General features: G+C 41.6%; 1 protein-coding gene across 3 annotated transcripts in view; it reads left to right on the forward strand.

The window, feature by feature from the left end:
• Positions 1-21710, forward strand: part of SYNPR (synaptoporin) — a 320817-nt gene that overhangs the window by 260078 nt on the left and 39029 nt on the right. For all 3 annotated transcript variants that reach the window (XM_045493415.1, XM_045493416.1, XM_045493417.1), the window contains one exon: positions 11483-11681. In XM_045493415.1, coding sequence (XP_045349371.1) covers positions 11483-11681 — 199 coding nt within the window. The remainder of the gene's footprint in view (positions 1-11482; positions 11682-21710) is intronic.

Below are 21710 nucleotides of genomic sequence, written 5' to 3' on the forward strand. Positions count from 1 at the left end.
AAACAGGTGCAAACCATATAGGAGTATCAGTCTTATCGTTGAATCTGATGCTTAACAGAAGTGAGGGGGCTCTACAGGGCCAGATTCCTTCTGCATATTCATACTGCACATATTGCAACGGGAAAAAAAGAGGGAGGAAGAGTCTAGGTTGAAAGAGATCAGAGGGATATATCAACCAAATGCAATGTACTAACTTTTCTGGGTCCTGATTCACATAAACCCACTTAAAAACATCTGAGACAGTAAAGAAAAGTTGAACACTGGGCAGATAATTGATGATATAAACAATTAACTATTTTGTTAACTTTTTAAAAAACGTTTATTTATTTTTGAGAGAGACAGAGCATGAGCAAGGGAGGGGGAAAAAAGAGGCAGACACAGAATCTGAAGCAGGCTTCAGGCTCTGAGCTGTCAACACGGAGCCTGATGCAGGCCCAAACCCACGAACAGCGAGATCATGACCTGAGTCAAAGTCAGACACTTAACCGACCAAGCCACCCAGGCACCCCAAGAATTGAGGTTTGAATTTAATAGTGTTGTGGTTGCATTTTTAAGAATTCTGATCTTTTAAATGTACATACTGAATATTTACAGAATATGGAGTTATATGATGTCTGGTATTCATTTCCAAATGATCCACTGGTGGGAAAGAGGTGATGGTGGGAGGCACTGGGTGGTAGTTGAGATAAAAAAAAGATTGGCCATGAGTTGGGGATGGTTTATCACAGGGAACAGAAACATGGAGGTGATAGTATGATAGTCTCTAGTTTATGTAGATTTGATATTTTCTATAATAAAAACTTCTTATTTTTATTTTTTTAATTTTAGTTATTTATTTTGCCAGAGAGAGAGCATGAGCACAAGTAGGGGAGGGGCAGAGACAGGGAGACAGAGAATCCTAAGCAGGCAGCTTTTAGAATCCTACACTGTCAGGGGTGCCTGGGTGGCTCAGTCGGTTAAGTGTCTGACTTCAGCTCAGGTCATGATCTCATGGTTTGTGAGTTAGAGCCCCACATCAGGCTCTGTGTTGACAGCTCAGAGCCTGGAGCCTGCTTCGGATTCTGTGTCTCCATCTCTGTCTGCCCCTACCCCTGTTCACGCTCTGTCTCTCTCTCTCAAAAATAAATAAACATTAAAAAAAAAAAAAAAGATTATAGAATCCTAAACTGTCAGCTCAGAGCCCGATGCAGGGCTTGAACCCATGAACCGTGAGATATTGACCTGAGCCAAAACCAAAAGCTGGACACTCAACTGACTGAGCCACCCAGGCACCCCAATAAAAGCCTGTTTAAAAGAGAAAAACAGGGGCACCTGGGTGGCGCAGTCGGTTAAGCGTCCGACTTCAGCCAGGTCGCGATCTCGTGGTCCGTGAGTTCGAGCCCCGCGTCGGGCTCTGGGCTGATGGCTCAGAGCCTGGAGCCTGTTTCCGATTCTGTGTCTCCCTCTCTCTCTGCCCCTCCCCCGTTCATGCTCTGTCTCTCTCTGTCCCAAAAATAAATAAATGTTGGAAAAATAAATAAATAAAAGAGAAAAACAATAACAAATGGGACAACCTCAGTACACTCTTCATGGGAGTGCAAATTCCTACAACCTTTCAGCAGGGCCTTTTGGCAATTCCTACCAAAGACCCTAGAAATCCATCCATACCCCTTGTGATAGTTAATTTTATGTATTTACTGGGCTAGACTATAGTGATCAGGTTTTTACCAAACACTAGGCTAGATGTTTCTATAAAGGTTTTTTTTTTTTTTTAGATATGAGTGACATTTACAAGCAGTTGATTTTAAGTAAATAAAGCAGTCTTCTCCAGGGCGTGAGTCACTCCATCCAATTAGTTGAGGATTTTCATAAGCAAAGACTGAAGTTTCCTATAAAAGACAGCATTCTATCTTCAGACTGCAATGCAGAAACTCTGGTTTTCTTGGCTTTGGACTCAAGACGGTAACATCAACTCTTGCCTGAATCCTTTGCCTACCAGCTTGCACTATGCATTTCAGACTTGCCAGGACCCACAATCATATAAGCCAATCCTTTAAAATAAATTCCTTGTATTCCTTAAAATATATATCTTTATTAGTTCTGTTTCTCTAGAGAACCCTGACTAATCTACTCATTTACCCAGAACTTCTGCTTGTAGAAATTTATCCAAAGAAAGTTATCATACAAAGATTCAAAAAAAAAAGAAAACCATGTTCAAGGCATTGTTTTAACAGAGAAAGATTGGAAACAATCAAAGTGTCCACCATTGGGGGACCCTTTAAAAAATTATTGTGAGGGGCACCTGGGTGGCTTGGTCGGTTGAGCGTCCGACTTCGGCTCAGGTCATGATCTCACGGTCCGTGAGTTCAAGCCCCGCGTCGGGCTCTGTGCTGACAGCTCAGAGCCTGGACCCTGTTTCAGATTCTGTGTCTCTCTCTCTCTGACCCTCCCCCGTTCATGCTCTCTCTCTGTCTCAAAAATAAATAAACGTTAAAAAAAATTAATAAAAAAATTAAAAAAAAAATATTGTGAAACTGCACAACGTGACTATACAGAAAATTCTGGCCCTGTAACTCATCTATCCTATGCATATATTCTATGACTGTTAAAAATAAGGTAGATCTTCCTTTAAAGAAAACACATGTATTAACCATACTATTAAATAAACAGCAAGTTAAAAACCCTGTTTGATTTTCATTATTGTAAGTTGTTAATACTGAGGATGGAATTATAAAGGAGCTTACATTTTCCTATTAACATTTCTATATTGACTGAGTTTTTTAAATAGCGTATTTTGACTGAATTAATGAAGCAAATCCATTTGACCTATATTTAAACAAAAAGTAAAATCAGACAGATTTCTGCTGCCCTCACCCATGCTACCTTGTGTTTATTAATGTTATAATTCTCTTTTAGTCAAGTCTTTTACATTGTTTTTTCATAAAACATTTCTATACCAACCAAATAAAATGGATAGATAGACAGTTATGTGGACATTTAAGTTTAAGAAAGAAAACTGTGGAACTATTTTTGTTTCATAATTCACTTGAGTACAGTACCACAGTTCAAGGAAGGCAAACAAGATAGGAAAAAAGGATTTTCTCTGCAATATACAGATAATGACCTCATTATCTATTTTAATTTGACAATGTAGAGTCAGTCTGAGTCCTCTATGACTCAAATTCTATTTGAAGAAACTAAAATTAATAAATCATAGCTTCATGAGTATGGCAGTGCCTCTTTGCAAGCCATTTTAATGGGTTTTATAGAGTTTCCTTCTCTTGGTTCCACTGTAGGACATGCCATGACCTCCACCAGTCCATTTCTTCTTAATCACCTTGTAGTCTTTTTATTTTGAAATGTTTGTATAAACGCAAACTTGCGGGGAGGGGGATGAAATTTGAAAAGATCCTTGTTAACATAATACATTTATAGTAAATCGGATAAGTATCTTTTTGGCCATTAGACATGAAAGCCACAAACTGGTTGGGGGTGGGGGTGGGTGGTGGGACGGTCACTTTCCAGCCATGTCCTCATGGGTACAAGCACAAGAAATTGTGCAGAAGAGAGCACTGTTTGCAGTAACCTTGATAGCATTTTCCAGTGTCTAACTCAGTTCCCTGTGTTCAGGATGTATTATTACTGTCCTTCAAAAAATTACCTTCTCTAATGGTAAAGTGGAGAGCACAGAACATAATGGAAAGTTCCTCCTATCAGGGCACCTGGGTGGCTCAGTCAGCTAAGCCTCTGACTTCGGCTCAGGTCATGATCGTGCAGTCCGGAGCCCCAGCCCCACATAGGGCTCTGTGCTGACAGCTCAGAGCCTGGAGCCTGCTTTGGATTCTCTCTCTCTCTCTCTCTCTCTCTCTCTCTCTCTCTCCCTGAAAAATAAATAAACTTTTTAAAAAGTTTAAAAAAAAAAAGAAAGTGCCTCCTATGGAGACAATAAACTTTAATACATTTGATACATAATCACATCAAGGAGAAATGCCCTTATTTTGTTGAAGAGCCGAAGTATAGCATTTTGTCTTTCACTTTGTTTTTGTCTTTTAAGATAACACTTTTAGTGAATATATGCTGTTGTTACAAGAGATGAAGCTGATTTTGATTCAACTCAAGTTAGGACAAAAATGTCTCAAAAATGATTCTGGCTGGCAAAAAATGCCATTTACCTGAAGATAAGGAAGCTGGAGATCTCTTAGTTCTAGCAGACGGGAGTACAGGTCCACCGACCTTCCTGGGAACAAACAGCATCATTAGAATCCCTGAGGCACGCCTAGGATGTTTGTGAAATAGATTGTTTTATATTTCTGCTTGCTTTGATGTTGGATAGAGTCTGGTAATGACCCTTTTAGTCAGCAGAGGCATCCTGCATATACTGATACTTCCGGTCAGTATGTCCTGAGTCTCGGACAAACTCCATCCCTTCTCCTTGGCAAGCTGAGGACGTCAACTTCATGCTGAAGTTTCCAACTTTAGCAACCTAAGTCCAAGTACTGGAGCCTTCTCTGAGTTCTCACTGCAACTGGCATAGTTCCCAAGACTGTTCTGAGTCCCCATTTGTCCCCATCTTCTGCCCTTTCCACCCCAAACAGATCCTATACCTGCAGCCCTGAGAAGTCATTCTCCCCAGATTTTGACCATAGCATAGAAACATGCCTCATAACGAGCTGGTGGCATAAGGGAAAACCTTGCCCTAATCAATATGCAAGTCTTTAGAACCAGTTTGAAATCACCCATGAGCCAGGGGAGCAGCGGAACAAAAGGCCACAGCCTCCATACGTTCATCCCGTGACCACTCATCTGTTGAAAAACAACTGAAAGCGGCAAAAGGGAAAGCCAGCCATAGGAAGGCAATCAGAAAATCCAGCAGTTGTCCAAGAAGTCAGTAGACAGGTGAGGGATAAAGAAAAAATAATAGCACTGTATTTGTTTCATATAGGAGCTTAAGAGTAAAAGCTTTGAGGTCAGATAGTCTCTGTTTTCAGGCCCTTACATCAACAAGTCACTTAACCTCTCTTCCCCTCACTTTCCTCACCACTAACAGAAGAGAAATAGTACCCACTTCATCAGATTTGAAGGTCCAAATGAGATAAGATGTGAAGGCATTTGGCATAGTGCCTGGCCTGGCAATAAGTGTCATTGGTGATTGGCATCCAGCAGTGGCAGTAGTAGTGATAGAATCGTCATTATCCCATATAGCATTGTCCCATGCCCTGCTCCAGGTACAGTAAGAAAATCAGGGACATGGCAGACAGAAGGACTTGTCCTTTTCATCCTCCTAGAAAATCTCAACTCCAGTGCCTCACAACTCATTGCTTGGCTTCTCCAATGACTGGCCCATGGGGCTCAACCCATCCCTCTTGAAGGATTGAAGGACTTGAGCATAATGGAGAATTCAGTAGTTTGGAAAACTTAGAGGTGGAATTTGCATCATAAGAAAGAAAAAAACACCTCAGAGCTGGTTTCCAAGTTTGCTCCTTCTCTATGCCAACTGGGTGATCTTTGATGATTCTTTCAAGATGACTGAGCTCCAACTTCCTCATCTATAGAATGGAGAAGGTTGCTGGAGAGAAAAAAAGGAGATCTAGTGTGTGAACGTGTTGCTAAACTCTCAGGATTTTGTAGTGATTTATGCTGTGAATCATCTAGGCTAAGCAAGCAGAGGTGTGTGTGAGTGTATACGAGCACACACAAACGCATTTATTATGCATACACATATGGCTAGTGAAAGAAAAGTCAATCTAAAACCAGACAAATGCCAATATTTTATACTGGGAAGAGAAAAAGAAGGAGCAAGAGGATTAAAGTCTCTATCAGCTGATAAAAGGATATTGAAACAGGGGCTGTGGAAAATGATCAAGTAAAGAGAAACGTGCTTAGCACCACAATTTGCCAGTTGCCCTCTGATTGTCCCTTGGCGACTTTAATTCTGGGGATGAGAAATTCTGTGACAGCAGTTTGCTCCCCAACACCCTTGATGCTTCCCACATTTGCTCCTGGGGGACCACCACCATTAGGACATGTCATTCCTGTCCCTCCCTGAGCCACCCCCCAGATACATTGTTAGGGGCATTAGTCCTCTTTTCTTCTGCAGCAGGTGAAAGATAATGTCAATAATTTCAAACTCTTATTACCAGATGCCCCTAATGGTACAGTGCTGCATACACATGAATCTGTGTCTTCCTGTACTGAATACCTCACTTTGTGTAAAGAACCACAGGTCCTACAATGATCACAATTTCGGTGCACGAGGCATTCAAGTTCATTTGCCCTCTGCTTGCTTTGGAAGCAAATGTTAGAATGACCTAGATCAAAACTTGTTCATGGGAACCTTGTTTTTTTAATGTTTATTTTTGAGAGAGGAAGAGAGAGAGCATGAGTGAGGGAAGGGCAGAAAGAGGGGGACACAGAGAACGTGTGGGAGAGAGAACGCCAAGCTGTTTGCACAGAGCCTTACACGGAGCTCAGTCCCACGACCATGTGATCATGACCTGAGCTGAAATCAAGACTTGGACACACAACCAGCTGAGCCACGCAGACACTCCGAGATGGCTTGGTCATTTTTATAGACATTCAGCTGGAAATCTAAGGATGCCGTAACTTCTGAGAAAGAGGGGCAGAAACGTACAGTAGTTATTAGTGTAGGCTCCACCTAATCTCCTTGCATTCAAGCCTCGTCCCTGCCCTCCACTAGCTACATGACTTCAGGCAAGCTCACTGCACACTCCAAGCCTCAGTTTCCTCATCTGTGTATAACGGTCATAGTAATAGAACCTACCTATGAGCGTTATGAGCATTAGATGAGAATCATGTCAGTAAAGAAGCTAGCACAATGCCTGGAGGCTGAAACATGTCAGTGGTTGCTATTGTAAATATTTTCATTAATAAAGCAGTGCCAACTTGCTTAATATTTTTCCAGGCCCCACAAACAGAACTAAAAGCTGTGGGTGCCTAGCAGCCCCTTTCGTGTAAGTGAAGCAGCAGTGAGATGTTTACGTGTTGTTTATGCGTTGGTAAAAAATTTTTTAAAAATCTACTCTACCATGGACGCTTTTCTTTGGTAGACACAATGCAGTAAGACCCAACGAAATTCAATTACCCTTTGACTGAGGCCCACCATGAAGGGAATTATACATTTGAAATCAACACAGTTGGATTTGGTCCCTTTTGCAGGTTCAGCAGTTGCTTCATGACGATTTCGTCACGGGATCAGAGGTGGTCCCCTTGGCTTCCAGGTTCTGTCAACTGACACACTCTGGCTATACAGAACAGTTCTTCCCTTGTTTAGGTTCTAAATGAATGATACTTGCTTCCAAAATTATTACAGCTGCTGAACACTTGCTGACTATAAACTCTCTTCCTCCAGAATAAAACATACATATCTACGCATGTATATCTATCTGATGCTTAAAAGACCCTCTCTGTTAAAATATGTGTGTTGAGCAATATATACCAATCGTATGGCATTAAAAATGTTCAGTCCTATGAATTATTATGCTCAGACTATTTTGAGCTGACGTGCTCGTTCTTTATAAATGATCCCTACTCCCTTCCACGGACGAGGCATTAGCTTAGAACGCACTTCCTTTTCCCCTCTTTCCCTTGATTTCACCCCAGTGTGACTGGTGGGCCAAATACCAAGCTGTAAATCACTGGCGTTAATAAGTGCAGCAGATTTGTTAGTGATTTTTGCATGCCTGTGCCTTGTACAGATAACCACAATTAACATTTACTGTAAATCAACGTAATAAGTTAGCGATAGGGGAAATGATATTCAGCTGATTGCACAGGGAAAAAAAATCCAACACCCAATTCTTTTATTCTCCTGCTGCCTGCCACCCCCACCGCAGACCAACATTGCAGACCCAGTCTGTGCACGTCAGCTGAGGGAACTGGCGTATCAGAAGCACCGTAATCCTGGCGTCTGGAAAGCAAGTGTGCGTACCTCTGAATAGTTGCAGCAGGTGACATAGCCCTGCCTGCTATTTTTGTTTTACATGTTGTTCATTCTAGGAAAATCTTTCCCATCTTTGACTTAAGATAAAGACCCAAAACTATAACCTGGCCCACAATACCCCACAGTGAGGGCCCCTGAGGACTTCTCCATCTCATCTGAAACCACTCATTTCCTTTTCCCGCCATGTTCCAGTTTTCCAAGACATATTTCATCTCTCCCCATGTGCTGTGTTCCTGGCCTATGCAGGGTCTTGGTGCATGCTCTTTGTGGCCTATGTTTTAACAGCTTTACTGAAATGTAAGTCACATACTATACAATTCATTCACTTAAAATGTACAACTTTATGGTTTTAAGTATATTCACATCACCACATCCATCATCACAGTCAATTCCACAACATTCTTGTCACCCAAAAAAGAAATCCAGGGGCACCTGGGTGGCTCAGTTGGTTGAGCGTCTGACTTCAGCTCAGGTCATGATCTCACAGTTCATGGGTTTGAGCCCCGCATCAGGCTCTGTGCTGACAGCTCGGAGCCTGGAGCCCGCTTCGGATTCTGTGTCTCCCTCTCTCTCTGCCCCTCCACCACTCATGCTCTGTCTCTGTCTCTAAAAAGTGAATAAAACCTTTAAAAAAAAAAAGAAAAAAGAAATCCTGTAACACTTAGCCATCATTTTGGATTCTCCCATCGTCCCCCCAGCCCTAGGCAAATGCCAGCCTACTCTTTGTTTCCATAGATTGGCCTTTTCTGAACATTTCATACGAATGGAGGCATACAATGTGTGGTCCTTTGTGACTGACTTTTTCCACTTAGCAGAATGCTTTCAAGGTTTGCTCAGCACTCCATTCCTTATTGATAGATAATATTCCATTGCATCGATATGCCACATTTTATTTATCCATTCATCAATCGATAGACATTTGTGTTGTTTGTTGTTTTCAGTTTTTGGCTATTATGAATACTGCTGCTGTGAACATTCTTGTACAAGTTTTTGTGCAGACAAATGTTACCGTTTCTCTTGGGTATGTGTCTAGAAGTGGAATTGCTGGATCATATGCTAACTCTATGTTTAACCGTTTGAAAAACTGCCAGACTGTTTTTTCAAAGTGGCTGCACCATTTTACATTTCCACCAGCAATAGATGAAAGTTCCAATTCTGTCTAATTAGAATTTGTTATTCCAGTCTTATCTTGTTATTCTTACCCAATCTTGCCAACACTTGCTATTCCAATCTTACTGGGTTTTTTTATTATTATTATTATTATAGCCACCCTGGTGGATGTATAGTCATATTTCATGGTGTTTTGATTCTTAACTTTCTATATGGATCATTTCTACCCATTTTTCAGGCTGCAGCTTAAAAGTCACTTCCATAGGGTATTTTACATTGACCACCCCGCCCCAGGCTAGCCTCAGGCTCCTCTCAGGAAACCTGTATTTTCTCTCTAAACTTGAAGTTCAACACGGGCAGGGGCCATCCTACGTTTCTCACTCTACCACAACATCTAGCCATTGTATGAACTACTGGCCACTTGCTAAAAATTTGTTGAATAATGACCTATTATGAAATCATGAGAGAAAGGTATGCATTACCTGAAAAGCACCTATTTGAGAATCATTGGCACGATTACCTTTTAAGTCCATTTCATTTTTCAGCCTTCCCACAGACCAAACCATGGAGAAATGTTTTAATCTCTCTGGCAAGGGGAGGAAAGGAACTGCACAATGTGACCATGACGAATGCTTCTCTTTTCCTGAATTGGGCTACAAAGCAGAACACCTTTCTGGTGGGTGAGAAGCAGGAGGAGCCTGAGTAAATACAAGCAGGATCAAGTAGATGGTGTAAACAGCTCTTTCTCAAGTCAGGCAATAGTAGAAAAGACTGGGTTTCTGAGAAATAAAAAGCTGAGGGATACTGCACGTCCCTGCATTAGCTGTCAACAGAGCCACGTCCCTAGAGATTCGGGTTCACTAGATCCAGCACAAGGCCCTGGAATGTATGTTTGTAGCAAGGCCTCTAGTGATTGCGATGCCAGTGGCCCATGGGCTTCAAGCTCTGGAGTCAGGCACAGATTTAAATCCCTGCCCAATTTACCAGCCTTGTGGTTTAGGATGAACTACTTAATCTTTCTAAGCCCATTTCTTATTCTGTAAAGGGGAAGGGGGCAATAAAGTGCCTACATCATAGGGTTGCCATTGGGCATTCAATTAAACAATGAGCATAAAACACAATTATCTGGGCCATAAGAAATGTTCCAATGTTAGTTTGCTATTGTCATTACTATTTTATCATTATAGTATTATCTAAAGTCTAAGAGAATATACACGACAAATCTGTTTTAAAGGCATCAAGTTTTGCTTAGTTAAAAAAAAATACTTTCTATGCATAAATTGGGAAATTACCAGGTTCACCGATGGCTTTATCATTATTGTTACTTTCGTAGATAATTTTCCAAGTGGCACTTCGTTGATATCGTTGCTATGGCTATTTTCAAATGCCTCCCTAATACTCAAAGAATAATTTAGTCATTTCTTATGAAGCACAATTTTGGCTCCTATATTAAATTACAGTTTACCACCTAGTTGACAACATGAGCTACTGTACTGGCTATAACATACTTCCTTAGGTGTCATTTATTGAGCAGAAAGTATTAGCCCCCAAACCTTATTTTTCTCTATTAGGTAACACACTGAGCCTGAATGCTTTCCTAATAGAACTTACTCTCTAAAATAGAAGTTCTAAAAGTTCAATCAAATTAGTATCGATCCGTCATCTTACAGAATCAAGAATGTTCATTCATTTATCCAAGTCCTATATACTGAATGCCTAACAAGTGTCAGTCATTCAAGATATACAAAGAAGAAGAAAATCAAGATTCCATCACCATGGAAGGGGCAGTGAAGACAGAAGAAAACAAGGAATTAAATACATCACCAAAACAGTGTGGCTAGTGATGAGTGCTATGAATGACGTTAACCAGGGCAATGGGATAGAAAATGTCTACAGGAAAGGAACTATTTTAGCTTAATGGTCAGAAAAAGGCTCTCCCAGAAGATGACCTTTGAGCAGACACAGGAATACCAAGAAGGAGCCAGCTATGGAAAATGTCAGGGGACGGAGTGAGGAAAAGGGAACATTGAAATGACCACAAGTCAGGACTGTGCCATAAGGACCTGATGTAAGACCCGCTGGGTCTTATTAAGGAGTTAGGGATTGAGTCCAAGCACAATGAGAAAGCACTGGGGAAATTTGAGCAGGAGGATGTTATATGGTGTAATTTATCGTCATTTCAGGTTCCCTTTCCCTCCCCTCCTCCCTTCTGTCTAGAGTGACTAGCTACTGGGAAACCCAGTGGAATGATGTTTTCCTGTGACATTTCTTCCATGTTTCCAGCGGTAACCTCAGTTTCTTTAATGAACTTCTCCCAGAAGCATGCCGTAAAACTCCCCAATCACCCCTGCTTTGCTTTAGAACATGTAGACACCCAGCCCCTCACTTGGTCTCCATCGCATTGTAAAGAGTCTCCTTCATCTGGCACTTTAGGTTACACCAGGTGACGTTTGAAGTGCCCACCTGCGAAGGGAAGGAGCAGCAGAAGCTGGCATTGACTGGTGACTCCTCATCTTCCGCCGAGTTCTTCGTCACGGTTGCTGTCTTCGCCTTCCTCTACTCCCTGGCTGCCACCGTCGTTTACATTTTCTTCCAGAACAAGTACCGGGAGAACAACCGCGGCCCGCTCATTGTAAGTGGCTTATTTCTTGATATAACTTGTCTCTGTCCCCTCTGATTTCTTGTCCGCGGCTTGAAGGGCTTTGGAGTTATGCAAGCCCTCGGGGCGAGTATTTTTTTTTTTTTTTTAATCACATTCCTTTTCATCCACACCTCTTGGATCTGAGACAGAAGCATGATGTCTGCCATTCCTTTGTGCCCCTGAACTGGAAAGGTATCACAAGACTTACTGGAAACCTCTGAAATAAATGGTTGGAAATCTCATGAGATCAAGGGAAGACAAGTGAGGCTTGCTGTAGATTTATTTATAATTCCAGCATTATGGAGCCAGTCAACCGTTTTTCTCACTGGTTATTCAGACAGTGTGACTTGTGCTTATCTGAAATGCACTGGTTTGTTAGTATAGGATAGACTGGGCATAGAAGTTTCCATCCCTGAATACCCCACACACACCAGTCTCTCCTAATCTCTGTCTCTTTCCACCACCAATCCTCCTCCCACTTTCTTTTTCCTTGTACACTGATCCAAGGACTCACATGGGTGAAACGAGTACAGCCCAGAATACCCAGATGGGGACACACACACACACTTATAGGAGCACAACAACTCTTGGAGGGGCACAGTGGCCGGGATAATGGTTAAGGAAATAAAGTTTCAACTTCTCAACCTTCACATGTACATTTGCCTAAAATTTATGAGAATGTTCTACATGTGAAAATACCCCGCTGTCTTCTTTCTTAATTACCTATTCACATTTTACAAAAGAAAAACATCCTTCCTTTCCATCCCAGGTATCACCACACAATACATTGCTAGGAGGCAAAACCATTCAGGTGCTAATTAAAAAGGGACCATTTGAAATATTGATGTTGTTGGCGATGAAAGCAAGTGATTCTAATGCCTGAGTAATGCACTTTTTTGCATATAAGGAGGTTAACTATTTCTTTATTTCAATAATATTGAAAAGTCCTAATCTACTCATCAGCTGATGGACCATTAAAAAACAATTTCTGATGACAGATAACGATGTGATCAGGACATATAACTCAGAAGGAATTCAAAGAAATTAATGGCATTGCCATAACAAAACTCCATCTGTTCTCATCTACTCATTTATGCAAGCAAGCTTTCTCAGCACATCTATAGAATGAAAAATGGGAAGAGAATTTAGGCTGAATCATAGCCCATTCTAGAAATAAGTAATATTTGTCCCCCCACAAAAATATGTAAACTAATTGAAGAAAAAGCCCCACACATTTCTAATAAAATGTTTACTTTTTAAATTTAATAATTATTAAAATGTATAATATATTTATATTGTTTGGAACAATTGTGCATTAAAAATATTTACTAATAATATCACCCAACCCAAAATAAATTTTTGACACTTAAAACATTAGGGTCGTGGGTAAAAGTTATTTAAACTTACAAACGTATATATTCATACATATAATAGGGTGATTGATAAAATGCTTTCCAATATAAAAAATATTGTATTAGGGTATAATTTTGTGATGGAAGTACAATGGAAACACAAATCCATACCAAACAAAAATCACATGTAAAATTTCCAACTGCTAAAGAGGAACTCTTTTAAAACTTTTTAATGGAAGATAGAGATTATCGAATACTCCATTGGATTCATTTAAAAATGGATACAATGGGTATGTTTTAAAATAGAAATATGTATTGCCAGAAATTATGTTCTTTGAACTATTTAGATTTTTTGTTTGTTTGCTTACTTACTTATTTTGAGAGTGGGTGGGGAGGGGCAGAGAGGGAAAGATAGAATCCCAAGCAGGCTCCACACTGTCAGCACAGAGCCCGACACAGGACCCGATCCCACAAACTACAAGATCATGACCTGGGCTGAAATCATGAGTCAGAAGCTTAACCTACTGGCACCCCAAGAACTACGTAGATTTTTAATAAGAACAAAATTAGATGTCAACTATATAGAAGTGGGAACATAATTTTTCAAAATTCTTTTAGGGATTGTGTAAATAAATTTTACAGATATTTAACCTAATCTATATATTATGGAGACCTGAACTTTAAAATAAGCACAGTTTGAAGGATAACTGGATGAAATCCCAATTTGCAGAGCTTTGTGATTCAGTTTGAAAGGACCCCCCCAAAATTCAAATTTGTAGCCCTTTAATATGTTATCTTGGAAAAAGAAGAGTAATGCACAGAACTTGAATCTTTGAACAGGTGTCCTTTTTTTTTTTCTCCCAAATTGAAGCTACTAGTCTTTATGGTTTTAAATTACCTTTAAGAGAGTCACCTAACCTGGGCTTATCCCTCATGTGATGTGCAGATATGCGAAAAGATTGCTATATATGTACCACAGAACCAACATGCATGCATCCGTGCATGAGTACATGTGGACACTGTTACAGAATTCTAAAGTCAGAGGAAATGTCCTGACTTCCTGAGAGAAGATGTTGACTCACCTAGTTTGCTCACCAAGTGGAAAAAGATGTATTTTGTTATATAAAACCACATTCTCCTCATGTGAAATAATCTTGTGAAGGTATGCTGCTTCATCTCTGTGTAAATAGTGTCTCCCATCCAGCAGGATATAATGAAAACCTGAATTGTGTACTACATTGGGTAGGTTCTGTTTTATTACATGGTGGAAGAAGGGGAGGGGCAGGAGAGATCTTTCTAGTAATAAAAAAGGAAAGGCTCCTAGATGAAACTTCCGTGATATTAAACAACTGATATACTCATTACTTAGCAGATGAAAGTTCATTGACAAATGAGCCTGAGTCCTAAGAGTCACAGAAGCAGAATGAATGTCAAGGATCGGTATGATGCCACTACAACTGCAAATGGCAAGCCATTTCAATTCTGACCCCACCATGAGGAGGCCACAACTGGGGGAGAAAGAGTGGGCTATTCTACCCACCTCTAATTGTGAGTTGGCAGAGGACAGAAAATCGACACCGTGAGCAAGGTCTCAAGAAGGTGGTTCAAACCTAAGAAAACTTTCAAATGCTATGTAAACGATGATGGTACTCGTTTTCAGTCCATCCTGTTTATTCAGAAAGATGGCTACTGATCATTACTTGGTCATCTCAGATCTTGTTACCATCTACTCTTTTTTTGTTGTCGCTTTGTTTTTAACAAAACACACATTATTTCCTTCATTTATTCGTTCTCCAAATCAATCTTTTCCTATGAAACAACCAAGCTACCATATTACAGTGATGTGAACTAATTCAAGCAGTTTAAGGAAGTCGGGTATCATTTTAAGCTAGCTCACATCTACAACAATTTCCCATCTTGCTCTATAGTCCTCTAGGACATGATGTTACACATCAAGCATAGATAAGATCAGTGTATAGGAGAGTGATGAGATTGGTAATGATGTTGGTAATAAGAACAATAATGTCTACTGGTATTGATTGAATTTCTACTAAGTGTGAAGCTAATAGTCACAACAGCCCTAGTTTATGTTATTATTCACATGTAGAGATGAGGAAAGGGAGGCTCGGAGAGGTACCTGGCTCTCCCAGGTCACATCCCTAATAAAGCATAGAGAATTCGAACCCAGGTTTCCAACTCCAGGGTCCGAATTCATAACCACCCTGCAAGAGGGTCCAAAGTCCTGACAGGCATTATGCTATGAAGTTCGAGGGGTGGGGGCGGGTAAGACCAATTGGTTGATACACCTGGACCACTCCTAGACTGTCTTACCCTGGATACAGAGAAACCAGACACTACAACCCCTAGACTTTTCTATTCATTTGATGCCATCATGGCTTTTTATTTGCCTTTGAAATCTATTTGGAGTCCTGGAATGACTGCTATAAATCTCTGATGCTAGAATAACTAGAAGGTTCTGTTTATCTCTGTTGCACATGGAAGATGTCAATGATAGAAAACAAGCTTTAAAAGTGTCCAGGATCAGTAGGTATTATAAATCAGAGATTCCCAGGACTGATTCCGATATATTTGCAAGCAGTTGTGAGCAATTTCAGACAGAATGGGGCCATGCTTACCAATGGCTATTTTTTTTTTAAAAAGTATCTCTACTGAATATGTTTGACAGGATGGTACACCTTTAAGTAAAACTGAAAATATGAATGCCTTCAGAAGTAACGTAATTGTTAATGATGCTGAATGACGCAATAGCAAGAAAGTCGGGCCAGAAGAATCAACCAGCCAGTGGACGTCACTACAGTGCATGCGTTCTTGTACAGATGAATAAATTACAGTTCTCAGAAAGCAGAAAGGGCCACCTGAATGGTGGCATGGTTGTGAATTGAAATGTCATATGTGGTTAGATCATTTTGTCACGTTCCTTAGAGTACAGTTTTAAAGCCAATCTTCTGCCTGGATTTCTGTGTCAGGATATTCTGAGCCATTTTCAGATCTCATGTCAAATAGTCACACTGTGAGGCTTTGGGGTTTTTTTCATATTAATGTAAAGTAGATTAAAAAAAATCTTACAGGGCTGTCAAAATGCTCTAAGAATGAGTGCATAACAAACACTGCCCCCCATTTTGGTGAATCCTTGTGACAAGAGGTTTGGTTTAAAGTAACTACTCTAGGAATTTAGGAGGATCAATATCCACCGTAAGATTTTGTGGAAAATGAAAAAGCTGCATTATTTAAGCTCTGCTTTATCCATAAATGTTGACCGAAGGCAGTGTATGGGACCAGCAGTGTTTACCCGTTGCAGGCACAGAGTGGTGTTGTGGCTCACATTTGTTTTATGCTCAATGCCTTCCAAATATTTTCTCATCTAGCCTCAGAACAACCCTGAGAGAGAAGTAGAGCAATTAGGATCAGCCCCATTCTACAGATTCAATTTACCACCTCTTTATTGAGCACCAGGCCTTGGAAAATGTGTCCCTGGGAGATTAGAGACCTTGCCTGTTGTCAGAGAAGTTAACGGCAGAAGAAGGACTGAGACTCAGTCCAGTGATCTTATGGGTAATGGCCAAGCACCAGAGTCCTGGATTTTAACCCCCCTGCATGACCTAGTATTTAATAGTTGGAAGCCTTACTTCACCTGTAGAAAGAAGCTAATGATAACACATGCCACAGGGCTGCTGAAAAGAAAGGAGGAGTTAATGCCTACAAGGCACTTTGCACAGGGAAAGGCGTACAGTAAGTGATAAATTAATGGCATCTAATGGCCACACTATTATTGCCAATAATTTTTTAAATGTTTTTATTTTATTTTTGAGAGAGAGAGAGAGAGAGACAGACAGAGCACAACCCGGGGAGGAGCAGAGAGAGAGGGAGACACAGAATCAGAAGCAAGCTCCAGGCTCTGAGCTGTCAGCACAGAGCCCGACGCAGGGCTCGAACTCATGAACATCGAGATCATGACCTGAGCCAAAGTTAGATGTTTAACCTATTGAGCCACCCAGGTGCCCCTATTGCCATTAATTGTAATCATTCTCCCACCCACTACTGGTAGGACCTTAGCCCAATAAATAAAAATTGCAGGCAGCTTCCTTTAATTGCTAGCGGCCTTCTCAATTCTTCTTTGCTTAGTGCCTCTACCCCACACTCTCTCCTCTCTCCAATTCCCCCGAGGATGGAGCTTGACTCAGGACTTCTTCCAAGACCACAATTGCTAGGTTGAACCACCCAGTTAACCTTTCTGTTCCTATGATCCCACTCCATTAGACAACTAGAAGGTGGATTTTTAACCCCCAAAACAAAATAAGGCTCCCTGTTTTCAAGTGTGGGCTAAGGCCATCGCTAAGAGAGGACAAAAGAAGGCAGGCAAAGAGCTGATGCTCGGAGTCTCCAATGCTGGTTCCTCCCAACTACATCTTTCTTAGCTGTAATCCAAGATGGAAATCAGAACTGCAGCCTCCGAGCTGAGAAACCTTTCTCCCTCCCCCTATCTCTCCCTGCTCCATCTTTTCTCAACTTGTCAATTCCACTTCATTTCTGTGTATTTTCTTTTAATAGATCATAAGTTCTTCCACAGGCCAAGCAACATGCATTTAGGGGTGAATTTAGAGCATCCAGTCTGGTGGAAATTATTGAATAATTATGACTCTCCTAGAACTGACCTGCTTTGGTAACTGACAGCAGGTGTACCTCTGAGGTCCACGGGCCAGGGCGCGCCCTCCCCAAGTGGGCTGGGCTGATATTCAAGACAACTCCAGAGCATTTCGTGCTTGGTGAGAGGATGCGTAGAGACTGTGTTTGAAGTTCTGCCCCAGGTACACTGTATTTGATGCTAAAAAGAATAACATTATTTGAAGCCCACAAAGTATGTATCTTGTTAGTCAGAGGCACACCTGCCAGAATCTGACACTCCAGCCTCTGGGGTGTGTGTGTGTGTGTGTGTGTGTGTGTGTGTGTTTCCTCCCCACTCTTTGAGACAAGAAGTGTAGACGTTGCAAAAGGGTATGGACTTAACCTTAAATGAACCTTTATCCAAACTACTACACGTTTTGCATCAACAAATATATTTTTCCAGAATTGTACCACAGAGGAAGGGAAATAAAGTAATCCATTTAGAATGTTCCCAGCACACCATCTCCACATTTTATCAGATTTTATAGTCTCAGCTCTTTTCCAGCTTCTTATGATTAGCAACTCCTTAATTTAAAGGAAGGTTAATTGCCACTGTATTTGGTGCCATGTTTCTCCAATTACCTTGTTAAACGTGGTCCAATAGCCTTCATAAAGGCAGTGAGTGGCCCCCACCTCTTCTTATCTGGGGTGGGAGCCGGGGATTCAGAGGGTAGTTTAGCACGTCTGTCCGAACTCCAACTGTTTTTGTCAGATTTCTTTTCATCTCAGAGAACTCATCATTCAGTTAGAAAAACGGGGACCTGGGGGAGACGTGGCAGAGCCCCAAATGTGTCTTTCCTGCGTGTTTCTTTCTTCCCTTTAAAGCAATATGAAATGGGAAATTTGTCTACTCCGTGGCCTACCGCACCCAAGAGAGATCGTTCCCTCTTTCTCAAATGGAATAGTGGTTTTCAGCTGGCGGGCAGGAGGGGGGCACATTTGGCAGCCTCAGGAGACAGTTCTGATGGTTACTACTGGGGGGAATCCAGGGGTAGAGGCCTGGGATGCTGGTGAGCTTTCTGTAGTGCACAGGACACCACACCACAACCAAGAAATATGGGGCTGAAGATGTCAAGAGTGCTCGGGTTGACAAACCCCAACTCCTAGCAACAATCAGCAGCTGTTGAGTACCTGCTAGGCGCCGAGGACTATACAAACTCTTTTCACGTCTTCTCTTTAAAACTTTCTTAAATGCTTTTATTTATTTATCTTGAAAGAGAGAGAGAACGTGAGCGGGGGAGGGTGGTGTGGACAGAGGATCTGAAGCAGGCTCCAAGCTGAAAATCAGGAGATCGTGAGCTGACGGTCCAAGTCGGGTGCTTAACCCACTAAATCACCCTAGGGACCTTTCTCTTTAAATCCTTAAAGTAACCTTTCAAGTTTGATATTTAAATTCCCATTTTTGAGATGCAGAAACTGAGGCTGAAGAAGTGTAAGAGACTTGCCCCCAGGTTTCTTGCCCCAGAGGCAATTCAGGTCATTCTGACCTCTGCTCAAAAGTTGCTTCGTTTTTAAATCTACTTCTCGCTGTGCTCATTTCTTGTGATCTAAGGACCTCACTCACCCCTGGCTGTTGGCTACTCTCACCCTGTCTTGTGTTTCCTCTTGTAGCTACCACCAACACATACACACACACACACACACGTCTCAGTGTTAGAACCTTTATCTCCAAAGCTCTGCTTTCTGATCTAGCTGCCAAACTACAGAGGAAATGGTGCCATATCCAATTCTTTAACCAATTTTAGATGTTAACCTGGAAATTAACTCTTGTATTTCTCCCAGAAGACTTCAAGAGCTTTTATACTCGTTCTGACTCCATCTCTAAGTATGAAATTGAAGCCAGTTTGAATGTTTCCACGTAGCTCAGGGCATGAGTTTAAACTCTGGAGTACAAGTCATTTCGTGGGACTCCCAAAGTGGTAGAAAGTTGGGAAGGAAGCGGGCAAAGATATTTCCAGTTCAATTAACAGCTATCCGCAATTTTTAAAAATAATTCATCCTCTGTTTGTTTCTCCTTCTAGTACCCTCAGACACTGTTGGCTTTTAGTTTTGTGTTTCACTCAAACTAAAGTTGATGTGGTATTTCCTTTTTGATTCCAAGACAAAGCTCTTTCTTGGATTCAAGAGTAATGATCTTGGGGCGCCTGGGTGGCGCAGTGGGTTAAGCGTCCGACTTCAGCCAGGTCACGATCTCGCGGTCCGTGAGTTCGAGCCCTGCGTCGGGCTCTGGGCTGATGGCTCGGAGCCTGGAGCCTGTTTCCGATTCTGTGTCTCCCTCTCTCTCTGCCCCTCCCCCGTTCATGCTCTGTCTCTCTCTGTCCCAAAAATAAATAAACGTTGAAAAAAAAAAAAAGAGTAATGATCTTGGCTGCTTAAGCTCTTGTAGTTCCCAGGCCCTGAGCTGGGCACCCGAGACACATAGGTCCTGGCCTCAGGCTATTTGCTTTACTCTTAGTAGCCTTGATCTCTCACGGAAGATAGTAAGGGGCCAGTGGTTATGAATTGAGGCTCCATACCCAGACTGCCTGGGCCCCAATCTTGGTACCAGCAGTCATCTGTGTAACTTTGGACAAATTCTAGAACCCCTCCATGTTTCTGTTTCTTCACCTGTGAAATAGAGGTAACGGTGATTCCTAACCTCTTAAATTGTTGGTCAGATGAAATGAGTTAGGACACGTGAAGCTCTTACAAGAACGGCAGGTGCTCATTAATGCGAGCCATCGTTTTCATCAGCCCTATATTATTATCTACCCTGGTGTTTATTAAATCTCAATGGGTTGATCAGCTGCAAAACAAACCCACTGACTTTCTCATCTTTACAAATGCTTTGGAAGTCTTCCTGTTGCACTGTCAACACCAAACCCTCTTTTACATTGTTTCTTATTCTTTGTGCCTCCAAAGCATAAGCTGCTCTCCTTACAGAGAAATGCGGTCAATTCTAAGGTGGGGTTTCACACTGTCTGGCCTTTACATCACTCGCTTACCCCTCTCTTTGCTCTCCTACCCCCAGCCTGGCACTCAGATCTCATAATTCAGGGAAAAGGGGAGAAAGAACAGAACCCCATTAAACTAACCAGGCTCCAGAGAACTGGAGCTTGAATCCCTTCTCAGCTGGCAAGTCTGAAAATAGCAGGAGAGTGTGAAGAGCCCCATTGTGTAACAGGAAGAAACTTGAGGAAATTTGATTGTTTGGGGGCATCCAGCTGAGAAATGAGGTTCAGACTTTCACCCTCCTCCTATCATTTTTTGAAAGTGGTGAAATCTTGCTCACCCCACTCCACCCCCACAAAGGCAAAAATATCCCTACTATTTCCTAAGTTTATTTCTTGGATTCCAGAAAAAGCAGACACTCACAAAGAGGCGCAGCTTTGGATTCACTGGGGCTCTCAGCCGTTTAAGGATGCCTTGCACCAACACCCACGGTTCATTAAACTTTCAGATAATTGGCACAAAGTCCAGAGCTTGATTTTTTTTTTTTTTTTTTTTTTTTTTTTTGCAACCCTCTGAGCTCCTTCTCCCTGCTGGGCATCTTCATTTCCATTGCTTATTAGTAGGACCCTAATCAAAGCGGCAGAGCCACACAAGGAAATGCTTCAAAATTTGCCCTGGGAACACAAAGGAAGTAACGCCAGATAAAAACTAGCTTGGATCCCTTGGCGGGGGTGGGTATTGAAAATACCTGAGAGGCTGGCCCAGCTGTGATTTCATCTTCACTACCTACTACCTACCTATCTGAGACCTATCGCTTTGAATCTGCCTCCATGTGGTTCCAAAACGTCTAAGAAACCTTTGAATGATTCATTGGCTGTCTCAAGGAATAAACAACTAAGCCTGAATTGTAATGAGTTTTATTGGTGGCCAGGTGGATTCACTAGCCAATTGGCTAGCCAAACTTATGGGCAGAAAAATAGGTCGATTTTGGCAACCTAGAAGTTACAAGGCTAAAAACAAATTATTACAGTGGAAAAATAACTTAGGAAGATTG

The sequence above is a fragment of the Leopardus geoffroyi genome, chromosome A2, assembly GCF_018350155.1.
Source record: "Leopardus geoffroyi isolate Oge1 chromosome A2, O.geoffroyi_Oge1_pat1.0, whole genome shotgun sequence".
Taxonomy (NCBI): domain Eukaryota; kingdom Metazoa; phylum Chordata; class Mammalia; order Carnivora; family Felidae; genus Leopardus; species Leopardus geoffroyi.